This window comes from Microtus ochrogaster, chromosome 5, assembly GCF_000317375.1.
Source record: "Microtus ochrogaster isolate Prairie Vole_2 chromosome 5, MicOch1.0, whole genome shotgun sequence".
In the NCBI taxonomy this organism is placed as follows: domain Eukaryota; kingdom Metazoa; phylum Chordata; class Mammalia; order Rodentia; family Cricetidae; genus Microtus; species Microtus ochrogaster.
Window position 1 is genome coordinate 50,618,823 of NC_022012.1, and position 12,584 is coordinate 50,631,406.

Here is a 12,584-nt window from a genome sequence, read left to right on the forward strand (position 1 = left end):
TAGCTCTTGTAGACCAGGCTGGTCTCGAACTCACAGAGATCCGCCTGCCTCTGCCTCCCGAGTGCTGGGATTAAAGGCGTGCGCCACCACCGAGCCAGTTGTGGTGGCATGTTCATATTTCTAAATGTATTCTCATGTTGAATATGAAGTTAAATTTTAATTTAAACAAAAAGCAAAAATTAGTTTGGAACTAGGGATTTAGCTCAGTTAGTAGCATATTTGCCTAGCGTGTATGAAGCCCTGGCTTTGCACTCCAACACTATAAACTAAATTGTGATGGTAGTGTTGATCTTTCAATTTGTTGTTGAGTCAGGGTTCCTTCTTGGCACCCTATTGGCCTTGAACTCACAGCAGTCAGTCTGCTTTAGCCTCCTGTGTGCTAGGATTACAGGCACCTTACCTGACTTTCCACTTTTATTAAAATAACAACAGTATTTCTGAAAATTAGAACATTAAAAGAATGAAAATTAATTATTCATAATTCTGCCACCTTCTAATTTAACTTGTTTAGAACATTCTGGAGCTTGTTTTGATCTTTTTTTCTTATGTATGTTTATAATATACTTCCTCATAAATATTTCATTGAAGACACTGTAGCAGTTAAAAAGTAGCTTTTGTGTTCTTGTCTGCAGAACATATGAACTATTTTTATTTCATTTTTACAACATTCCTTTGAGGAAAATGACCCATTTTACATTTGGGGGTGTGGGGCACAGCAGTCCTCCGGAAATCCTCTCTGTGGGACTGCAGTAGATTTCAATTTATGACAAAAGGACATGCTAACACAAGTAAATGGATGTGTTTTCGTATAGAGAGAAGAGCTAGACAAATCATACTGCTGCCTCCAGTCCTTTGGGTTCTGGTTAGACAACTCCAAAAATACATATTCTGGCAGATTTTAGTAAATACAGAAATTATGAAGACTCTTGGAGTGACCAAATTAGTGTTGTTATTCTTTTGTTAGAGTTAAAGCTAATGTGGTTTTAGTCTTTTGCCTTAAATCCATAGCTTACAAACCAGAGAGGTTTCTCTCTGTGTGAAAAGTAAGACCTCAGAGCAGGCAAGCCAAAATTCTAAACGCTTTCAATACATCAAATTTGAATTTGTGGCTATTTAGTCACTTGTCTTCTTTGGAATTTAGAAGCAAAAGTAATGGAGGGTGTTTCTGCCTGTTTAAACTATTAAGCACATTGCACTTGGGCCTGTTTGCTTTTGAAGAAAACCATTTTATTGTAATGCTAGTGAACACAGTACTGTTGCGTCCTTGTTGCTAAATTCATTTGTTTTTCTATCTTTTGGTTGAGGACATCCGTATTACCCAATGTCCTTCGGAGTGTTTTTTAGATTGTTGTTTTCTTTTGTGACAGGGTTTTCTGTTTCCCAGGCCAGCTCAAAACTCAGTTTTGCCAAGAATGACCTTGAACTTCTGCTCCTCGTGCAGCTATTCCTAAATGCTGGGATAACAGACAAAAACCACCGTGCACTTTTTATGAAGTAGCTGAGATTAAACCAAGTGGTTCACGCATGCTGGACAGCTGAGCTATATCCCAGGCCGAATTGGCTTTTGAAACAGTAAAAGATTTAGAATTTCTTGCCTATGAAAGAAACATTTTCCCACTCTCCATTTCAGCTGTTTCACTGCTGCAGAGATGAGCCCTGCAGATGTGGGTAAGATAGAAGATAGAGGAGTCTGTTTCTTGCACCTAGAGCTTTGTCTCACGTGCCCTACTGAGACGGACGTGTTGCTTCTGCTTTCTTGTGTTGCCTTCCTAAAATCCCAGCCTTGAGCCAGTGTTTTAGTGTTATCTACCTTATCGTGAGACTGGATTTCTCATTAGCCAAGTGCTCCAAGCTAACTATTCATTGTCAGATAGTTTGTTCAGCTGTTCTTTGTCTCCTTCAGCTCTCCAGTGCACCGGTAAATGCTCAGTGATAATTGAAGGTCACCTCAGCTGTTTAACTTAGTCATTGGATTCATCTCTATCTCTGTATCTTATCCCTGTTACGCTCGTGTACTTAAACATATACCTTTCCACACATCAGCCGCTACCACCTTTCCACATACTTTTTAGCTGTTTGCCTGTCTCTAAATTGTGAAGTATCACTATAAAAGGCTGTGAGCTTGTTGTACTACCAACAAGAGTGACCTTGAATTTCTAATCTACCTATCTCCACCTCCCAAATTTGAGATTACACTCCTGTGCCAGTGTGGTCAGTTTACTTGTGATAAATACAAGACCAGGCCTCCATGCATGCTAAGGAAGCAGTGTGTCAACTGAGCTACATCCCTGCTGTCACTTGGCCTTTTTACTGCTAAAGTATACCAGGAAATGAGGAAGGTACTCCACACTAAGGAAGGAATGCCAAGTTTTATGGGATTACTGTGGGTCCAAGTTGGTCTTGGTCATTTACTTCCTTGTTTACTGCTAATAAAAGCAGTGTTTAGATAGGATATGTAGGTAGGGCAATTTGAGACCAACAGACACCATAAAACAGCCAGACAAACGGATCATAACTTCCAAAGACAATACCATGTTGTAAAATGATAAGTTTTGCTTTGGCAGAGGAAAGTAGTGTTTTTATTTTCCCTGTTAGCACAGTGCCTTACATAAAACTGATAAAAACAAAAAACAAAAAACTGCTTCCTTTCCTTCCATGGGGATTTTTTTCCTTCCAGTACATTTTGTGTCTTAATAGTAACAGGGTTCCACCAAAGGGGGTTCATGATCGTGTACAGGAATTCACCTATCCAGAAAGAAACAGTGTGGAATTTCTTTTTATTATGTAGTTCCTTCATAGTTTTCTTAGAAAATATTTGATTCCTAAATTGGCAAAACTATTATTTCCTAAACATCCTAAACAAGATGGCAGCTTTAGTTATGTTTCTACCTCTGGCCTCTTTCCCTTCTTGGTTATGAAGAACAGCATTTCTAGCCTGAGAGAGACTGCACACTGTAAAATACTGTAAAGCAGAGCTGCCTACTTTGGCAGCAAACACAGTCTGGATCCCATAGGAAATAGAAGCAACACAGGCTTGTTGAAAATGCGTGAGCTACAGGCATTGTAGTAGATGGCAGCTGAGTTGTTTCTTTTGTAGCAAAATACCTGTCTTCCTTCAAAAAACTTACAAGTAGTATTTTTCAGTACAGCGTACTCTTAATTATTAATCAGATCAGCAGACCACAATTAATATTCACATAGGTCACGGTTTATAGATTTTATTCCTAATTGTTTTTTTTTTTTAACTGCCATGCTGGTTCTGCCTTTGCAATATATCAAGAATCTGACTATTTCACACCTACACTAGTATTTCTTTCTAAGCCTCCATTACCCTTCTGGTTCTTACAGAAGCTTCCTACATGATCTCTATCCCTTTCCTTCTCCACCTACCCACAGCCAATATGATCCTATAAAAATATTAGATCTCATGCCTTACTTAGAGTAACTTCCTTTCTCAGAATAAAAGCCAAAATTCCTTAATATAAGCTTCAGGGCTTGGTGCTGTGGTTAGCTCTCAAACTACTGATTTTTGCTGCTGACTCAGTCCAGCCCCGGTTGCCACCACCTTTAGCCGCACTGGATGGTCCTTTGCTGTAGTTGTCCACCGGTTTGACCTGCTCCTTCTTCACATACCTCACATAGTTTCCCTTTGTGTCTTTTTAACTCTTTCCCTCAAAGAATACCACACTGAAGGTTTCTTAGCTTCTGTGTATAAAATACCCCTTTCCATGAGCCCCTAAACTTTCTCTCTGCCTCTTTATTAAGCGTTTCTCACTATGTAACACCATTCATTTTACTCAGTAGTTCTGGTCTGTCTTCCCCAGGATTCTGTGAATCCCACGGGAGTAGGGAGTTTTGCCTATTACAGTCATTGTATCTATTCCCAATGTATAGAAAAGCCTAGAATGGTAGGTGGATAGTGAATGTTTGTTTAATGGATGAATAAATGAATGATTTGGCTTCCTGCCAGTAATGATCCTAGGAGCCTAAGCTGAAATTCTAGAAATAGGAGCCCTATTTTCTATCTGTTCTACCTAGCCATCATCTTTCTGTTATTTTGGTTTGGTTTGGGTTTGGTTTTTCAAAACAAGAGTTTCTCTGTGTAGCAGCCCTGGCTGTCCTGGAACTGGCTTTGTAGACCAGGCTTGCCTCAAACTCACAGAAATTTACCTGCCTCTGAGTGCTGGGATTAAAAGTGCACTACTATGCCCAGCTTAGTTTTTTTAATTTTTTGAGGCAAAATCACATTGTATAGCTCAAACTCATTATATAGCCGAGATTGTCCTTGACCTATTGATCCTACAGTGCCACCTCCCAATTTCTCGGATGAAAAGTGTGTGCTTTAAATCTCTGTTTGGTGGTTTTTGTTTTGTTTTACTGGTTTGTGGGTCTTGTGCCTGTTCACCGTGTTTATGTGGTATCTGGTGCCCACAGAGGCCAGAAGAGGGTGTCAGAGGCTCTGGTACTGAATTACAGAAATTGTAAGCTGTGGTGGTGTGGGTGCTAGAAATTGAACCTGGGTCCTCTGCAAACCCCTGAGCCATCTCTCCAGCACACACACCCCACACCAGGTTTTTGTTTGTTTTGTATCAAGCCAAGGCCTCAAATTTGTGATTGTCTTGCCTCAGCCCCTCAAGTGCTGGGGTTAGCATGTCCACCACACCTAACTATGCCATCTCTCTCTCTTTATTCTTTTTTTCTCTTTTTAACTAAGGGCCTTTGATATGCTAGGCAAACCCTCAGCTACTGAGGTCCAAGACCAGCTGTGCCCATACTGATTGTCTCCCTATAGCTCAGCCGTCCCAGGTTACCTGGTTCTATCTTTTTTCTTCTCATCCCCATTTAAAACCCGAATGAAAGAGTTCTTTACTGGATTTCATTTAACTGAACCCCAGTTAACTGCCAAGTGGGATTAGCAGTGTTCTCGTCCCCACTGTAAAACATACTGATTGATTAATGCCTACAGCCTACTGAATGTTCCTAGCTAAGTACTCACAGCTGGTAGATGATGCTCTAGCAAGTCTTTGTACTTTCACTTCCACTTTAATGTGTGTGCATAGCAAAGTCAGTTGTATTTATGCCCAATCTGGTTATATGCCAAAAATATATATAAATAATATCATTGTTAAATATATAATACAGTATTTTTTAGATGAATGAACTCTACTTTTTTAGGCAGCTTTAGGCTCACAGAAAGAATGAGGCAAGTAGAATTCTATGTACTCACTAACCCCACACATCATCCACAGCCAACCCCACTGTTAACATCCTGCTCAGAATGGCACATTTGTTGCAGTCAGTCCCAAATTGTCACATCACCCTAATTCACATCAAGGTTTACTTTTGGTGGTATACATTCTGTGATTGTTGACAGATGTAGAATGGTATCTTTCCCTCCCACTGAATTACTATTCAGGACAGTCTCAATTCCCTGAAAATCCTCTGTATTCATTTGGTGTGGTGTTCCCCACACCAAATTCTGGCAACAACTACTTATTTTTACTTCCTAGCATATCAGATAGGTAGACTCATGCAGTATGTATGTAGACATCATATTGATGTCTTTTACTTAGTGATATGTATTGTTTTTTTCCCCACCTTGTTATGACTTACTAGCTCATTCTTTTTTTTTTCTTTTCTTTTCTTTTCTTTTAGTTTTTTGAGACAGGGCCCTAGCTGTCCTGGAACTCACTTTGTAGACCAAGCTGGCCTTGAACTCACAGAGATCCACCCCTACTTCTGCCTCCTGAGTGCTGAGATTAAAGGTACCACCACCATGTCCAGCCTTATTCTTTATATTACTGAATAACATACCATTGTCTGGTTACACCACACTTTATTTACCAACTGAAGGATATTTTGATTATATCCAGGCTTGGCAGCTATGAATAAAACTACTGTAAATACCGATGGCTAACAGGTTTTGTATGAACATAATTTTTAATTCAGTTAGTCAAATACCAAAGATCATGAATGCAGGATCATACAGTAAGAGTATATTTCCTTTTGTAAAAAACTTAAATTTTCTTCCAAGTCTACCATTTTGCATTCCCAATAATAATGGAGGAGACTAATCTTGCTCCTTGTCCTTGTCAGCACTTAATTTAGTCAGTGTTTTGGACTGTGACCTCTAATAGTAGTAGTTTTAATTTGCAGTTGATTAATGACATATGATATTACATATCATATGTACTTACTTGACATCTGTCTATCTTCTTTGATAAGGTTCTATTCTGCCTGTTTTGGTTCATTTTTAAATTGTTCTTTTATTAACTTTTTTGTGTTTTTACAATGTGTTTTATATAAATATTTCTCTCAGTTTAAAACCTGCTTTTCATTCCTTTGACATTTTATTTTTCAGAGCAAACATTTTTAATCTGAAATTATTATTAGTTACTTCAGCTTCCTTTTGATTGCTGTTAGCATGGTTTACTTTTATCTATCCCCTTTCCTTTTATATATGTCTTTTTATTTAAAGTGGGTTTTTTTGCAGGTGGTACAGGGTTGAGTTTTTTCCCCCCTTTTTTATTTGTTATTTTACAGGAGGGGTTTGGATGTAAATACACATGTACCACAATACAGATGGAGAGTCACAGGACAACTTTTGAAGTTTGCTCCTTCCATTAGGCAGAGTCTCTCATTGTTTCTGCCACCCTGTATACTCCTGGTTAACTGCCAATAAATAAGCTTAAGCTTCCAGAGAGTTCTACTGTCTCCATTTCCCATCCATCTTCCTGTGGGAGTGCTGGGATTATAGATGCACACCACTGGATCTAACTTTTTGTTGGTTCTGGGACTCCAATTCGATCATCAAGGATCACACAATAGGCACTTTTGGCCTTCAGGTGCTCGTGTTCACATTGTGTGTGTGGAGGTCAGAAAAACCTTCAGGGGTTGAATCTGTCTTTCACCATGGCTTCTAGGATTAAACTCATGTCATCAGAGTTGTTGGCAAGCACTGTTACCTGCCAAGCCTCTCCCAGGTCCAAGAACATTTTTAAAACTTCATCCAATTTCCTTTTTTGTTGCCCTTTATTAACCAAAGCTACATTCCTCTTGCTATCGTTTGTGGTGTGTGCCTGTTTGCATGTGTGTATAAGTGGCCATGCATATGTGTATGCATGAATGAAGAAGCCTAAAGTTGAATTTAGGTAGCTTGCTTCTCCTCTTCTTCTTCTTCTTTTTTTTAATTGAGACTGTCTTTCAGTTGAACCAGATCTCACTGTTTCAGCTAGTTTTAGCTTCACCTTGCCCCAGGAGTCTGTCTCATACTCCCAACTGCCACATCTGCTAGATTTTTACATAGATCCTCATTCTTTGTGGGGAAAATGCTATATCCACTGAGCTATAAAAGGACAAAGAAATAGACAGGCATGGTGGCACACACCTTTAATCCCAGCACTCGGAAGGCAGAGGCAGGCAGATCTCTGTGAGTTCGAGGCCAGCCTGGTCTACAAGAGCTAGTTCCAGGGCAGACTCTAAAACTACAACGAAGCCCTGTTTTGAAAAACCAAAAAAAAAAAAGAAATCTTAAATTAGTTCTTAGCTAAGTGAGTAGTTAGTATAGAGAGAGTTTTTAGGTTTCCAAAGCTAAGATACAGACTTAGTTCAAAGCATAAACCTCGAAATAATAGGAGTTTTTAGGACTATAGCCAGATTCGGGTAGGTCCCTCTGCCAGGAAGTATCTTACATGTTATTTATGTAAACTGCAGCAAAGAAGCAAATTCGTGTATTTGCTTTGCCTTTGTACACAATTCCTGCTCCTTCCAGAGTAGCATTCATTAAATTTCTTAAATGCCTTGCATGGGATTTTAAAGCTCACTGTGACCTCTGTACTGGTCCATTATCAGACACATATGATGCACTTGAAGGGCTTTTGGCATCCAGTGACTTAGTAGCTGTGACTCACTTTGAATCACCCCTCCCTGATGGACTAGATGAGAGCTCGTTCCCATGGGACCCGAGCATGTTCTTGAGAATCATTTTATTTTCCAACTTACTGAACTACTTTAGAGCCTCTGGGTTTCACTGGGCTTTTCTTCATTTCCTTCTTTTGTTGATCTTGGCCCCTTTATCTTCCACCCACTTTATTACTCATTTCTTAGGGACCTGACTGCTCAGTAACACTAAGAAAATGTATCTGAAGCCATATGGGTTGAGTAATACAAACTTAAGAGTGTGGGGGGAAAAGAAGAAATGTGTGTTCTCTGAACTTCCTTTGTTTATGTGCTCTGTTTATATGTTGTTAAGGTTGTGTTATCCAGCTGTCTCTCTACATTTCAAAAAATGACTAAAGATATCTGGTGAACACTCTTAAGAGGGCCATGTTGACATAGTGAACGAAAAAAACACTTCATTTGTTCCCTACCAAATAATGTCTCTCCTTTTGAGATGAGGGAGCAATGCCAAAAGCTTCAGATGCCCAGTTTCAAGGTTCTTGAGAGGCCAGTGACTTCTAGGGACACTTATAGGAATAAATCAACCAAGTCCTTGTTAGGTTGGAGGTTATGTGACTGTTTCTTCAGTACAGTCTGTGGTATCTATCTTGTTGTGGGGAAGGAATCAGGTACATTGGCGTTAGTAACCCCGAAAGCCCATGCTTTCATCTGGTCTTATATAATATGAATTAAAATGTAAGTACATTTGAGTTAGAATCACTCTAGAAAACAAATGGAATTCTATAGTATTTGTCAGAGCCATTCTACTGTAAGTACCTTGTCTTGAAGAAACTGAAAATGGTTCTTAGGCCTTCCTGCACATCACATGAATGAATGCCTTCCTCAGCCTTCTAGACTCTGTATGCCATAATTCATAAGATAAATGCAGAGAAGCTTTTTTGTCACATTCAACTATTTATGGATCTTAGTCTCCTAAATAATAAATTTAGAAGTGAAATTAAGTAAGAGCAAGAAATAAAGCGTCAGTTTTAGTATTTGGGAAGTAAACTGCTCCACTGAACATTAAGAATGCTAGTCGGTGTCCCCTGCAGTTTCTGCCTGTTTCCCCCAGTGGGATGAACACTGGCTCACTATGGCTGCTGTGGTCGCCTTTAATCGCCCCGTCACTAGAGCCCCTTAACAGCAGCACTGAGAGGACTGCCAAGGGCCTCCTCAGTGAATTCGCATCATTTACTTCTCAATTCGCCCACTGATTGAGGCCTTCTCTCTTGAGTGCTTCGCAGTTCCACTTAAGTGGCTGATGTTTGGGGTCACTATTGAATGTTTTGTGTGAATATCACTTTCATGATGAATTGGCTGCTGCTGCTTTTAGCTGTATGGGGTGAAGGCCTTGGTGGTAAACCTTGCAAGGGAAAAATTCTCTGTAGAGATATGCTAAATGAAATTACTCTCTTTATCACTTTGTCCTTTTATCCTTGCAGTCCGATCACCTCAGGTTCCTGTGATTTATTTGTTTTCTTCAATTAAGTGGAGCTGTTTCCTGCACCAGGTGCACGCTATTTATGTTGTGGGTTACGACAGTGAAGTGCTGCATGGCTCTGACCTGGAAGTGTGGTTTCTTTGACTCAGAACCACATCAGTATGCCTTCCATCCTCCACTTCCTTTGCACTATTTCCTTTTTTAAGGGCTTGGTTTGTCACCATTTGATCCAAGCATGATTCATGTGGGACTAAGAGCTGGTAATGTTGTAACAACAATACTGTACATATAGCAATGCCCAGAACACTTGCTGTCTTAGCCTTTCTCTGTCTGTGAAGTACACTCAGCTCAATCCCTCTCAACAACTCCGGAAGTTAAATCAGTACCTTCATCTGTCTGCTGCTGAAACATTAGCTAAAAGTGCTTGATCAAAATATCTTGCTCAAGGTTTTCGGTAATTGTGGGTCACACCACCTAAAAATCTCCACAAAACAAAGACTTGTGAAGGACTGAGGAGATGGTGAAGCTGGTAAAAGTACCTGCTGTGCAGGCTTCACAGTGGACCCACAGTGGAAGGAGAGCCTCTGGCCTCTTCACAGTGGACCCATGGACCCACAGTGGATGGTGAGCCTCTGGCCTCTTCACAGTGGACCCACAGTGGAAGGAGAGCCTCTGGCCTCTACGTGCAAACTGTCTCACATGTGTCGCGCACACAATAACAATAAACAAAAAGTTGCTTTACTTTCTTAAAGAACACTTTGGAGGATGAATAAAAAGTTTTCCAAAGCATGTCCTGCTTGTTAAAACTGGACTTGTTTTTATTTGTGTCTGTGTGTGGTGTATGTATGTGTGGGATATACACATGTATGTATGTGCTTGTAAACATCCATGCATGCATGCAGAGACCAGAGAAGACCATCAGATGTCCTATTCTATCATTTCCCTACATAATCCCTTAAGACAGGGCTTCTCCCTAAACCTGGAACTCACTATTTCAGCTAGTCCGGCTGACCAGTAAGCCCCATGACTCTCCTGCTTGCCCCCTCTCCCAGCACTGGGTCTGTAGGCACTCTGCAGGGCCATCCCTAACCGTATGTGAGCGTTGAGGATTAAACTCAGTCCTCTTGCTTACACACCTGCCAGTCTTACTTACCCACTAAGCCCTCAACTTGTTTTTAAGTCTGGTTAGTTGATAAAGACTGTGGTTAAAAGCCCATTAACCAAGGAGTTTAAATTGATGTGTCCAAGTCAAGAAAACAAACATTTAGGTCAGTTTCTATTCTGTTGCTGATATATTGAAGCTAAGAAAGGCAGGTCTTTAAATTAGTGGAACTTGGACCAGAAGTAATTAAGCCATTAATTTTTTTATGATTATCTCTTCCTCTCAGGGAGATGGAAAGCTTGATGACTAGCTCTACCCTGCCGCCCCTCTTTGCAGATGAAGACGGCTCCAAGGAGAGTAATGATCTGGCTGCAACTGGGTAAGCAGCTGCTTTGGAACATTGGACTTCTGCAGAGGCTTCAAAACACAGTTTCTGACAAAGTATGAGGTGCTAACGAGGCAGTTTTATACCATAAGAGTAGAAGATGCATTTGTTGGGCCTTTCAAAGAGAGCCATTGTAACCCGCTTTGTAATGTGATTTCAGCCTTCTGCCAGTGCTCTGAGCCTGGTGGACCTGGTACAGGGAATACTCTAAAATTCAGATGTATTTTCTTTGTAAGCTGCCGCAGTTATTAAATTTTTTCCCCAGAGATTAGACTTGTGTGTGGTTTGTACATGCATGTGGGATATGCACTAGTTTTTTGTCTAGGGAGTTAACTAGCAAGCCCCAGTGCAGCCTCTGCTTCCTTCAGTGCTGGGGTTGCAGGTATGCACAGGGCTATTACCAGTGTTTGCATGGGTGCTGGGATCCAAACTCTGCCTCAAGCGCTCTTTCCACTGAGCCCTCCCTTCAGCCCAACTTCTAGCTTTTTAATATGGTTCTTTGTTCATAGTGCTTAGAAATTGGGGCAGGATAGGTGGCTCAGTGCTCAAGAGCACTGGCTCTTCTTCCAGAACCCCTAGATTCAGTTCCCAGCACCCACATTCCTAGCTCAACAACCTTCTGCAACTCCAGTTCCAGGGGAATCTGATGCCTCAGAGGGCCTCGTGTGAATAAGATACAGAGGCATACACACAGGCACAACCACCCATACACATAAAAATAAGTAAGTTTTTAATTAAAAAAAAAAAAAAAGATGTTTTGACGCTTTAACCAACTTCTTGTTTCTTGGTGTAGGAGATTCTTCTTTCTATGTTATTCTTTCATTGATCAAAGAAGGAAGGTTCCTTGGCCTTTTGATAGGGCAGAACTTAGATAGGTGGGGAAAACAGAACTGGATGCTGGGAGGAAGAAGACAGGCAGGGAGAGCCACCATGAAGTCGCCAGAGTCAGATATGCTGAATCTTTCCCGGTAAGCCACGACCTTGTGGTTCTACACAGATTATTAGAAATGGGTTGAATCAAGATGTAAGAATTAGCCAAGAAGAGGCTAGATATAATGGACCAGGCAGTAATCTAATTAATACAATTTCCATGTGGTTATTTCGGGTATAAGCTAGCCGGGCGGGATGGAACAAAGGGCCCGCCCTCCTTTATACTACAGTTTCTTCCATTCCTTTTCCATGGAATCATTGAACAAACCTATAAAAGAATTCAGAGAGAACTTAACAGCAGCATCTACCTCTTGCCTTAAAATTCTCTGGTCCACTTGAGAGGTGGGTTTTGTTTTGTTTTGATTTGGGGTTTTTTTTTGGCTCTGGGGGTTTGTTTGTTTTTTGTTTGACTGGTTGGTTTGGTTTTTTGAGAAGGGTCTTTCTATGTAACTGTGGCTGTTCTGGAACTTCCTCTGTAGATCAGGCTGGCCTCTAATTCAGATCCACCTGCCTCTTTCTCCTAAATGCTGGGATTAAAGGCTGGCTTCACTTGAGGGTTTTTTTTTTTTTTTTAATCTTTTCTTGATATTTAGAAACCAAAGAAGAAATAGATTCACTAGTACATTCAAGTACTAGCTAATCCCAAAGATGAATTATTTCTATAGTCTTTTTGTTTGTTTGTTTGTTTGTTTGTTTGTTTGGTTTTTCGAGACAGGGTTTCTCTGTGGCTTTGGAACCTGTCCTGGAACTCGCTCTGTAGACCAGGCTGGTCTCGAACTCACAGAGAT

The 12,584-nt window shown here is 40.5% G+C and overlaps 1 protein-coding gene across 1 annotated transcript in view; it reads left to right on the top strand.

Annotated features, from left to right (window-relative positions):
* The window catches only part of Hmg20a (high mobility group 20A), an 82,453-nt gene that overhangs the window by 38,591 nt on the left and 31,278 nt on the right, over positions 1-12,584 (top strand). Inside the window, exon 2 of the mRNA XM_005347400.3 lies at positions 10,768-10,860. Coding sequence (XP_005347457.1) covers positions 10,772-10,860 — 89 coding nt within the window. The 5' untranslated portion in view covers positions 10,768-10,771. The remainder of the gene's footprint in view (positions 1-10,767; positions 10,861-12,584) is intronic.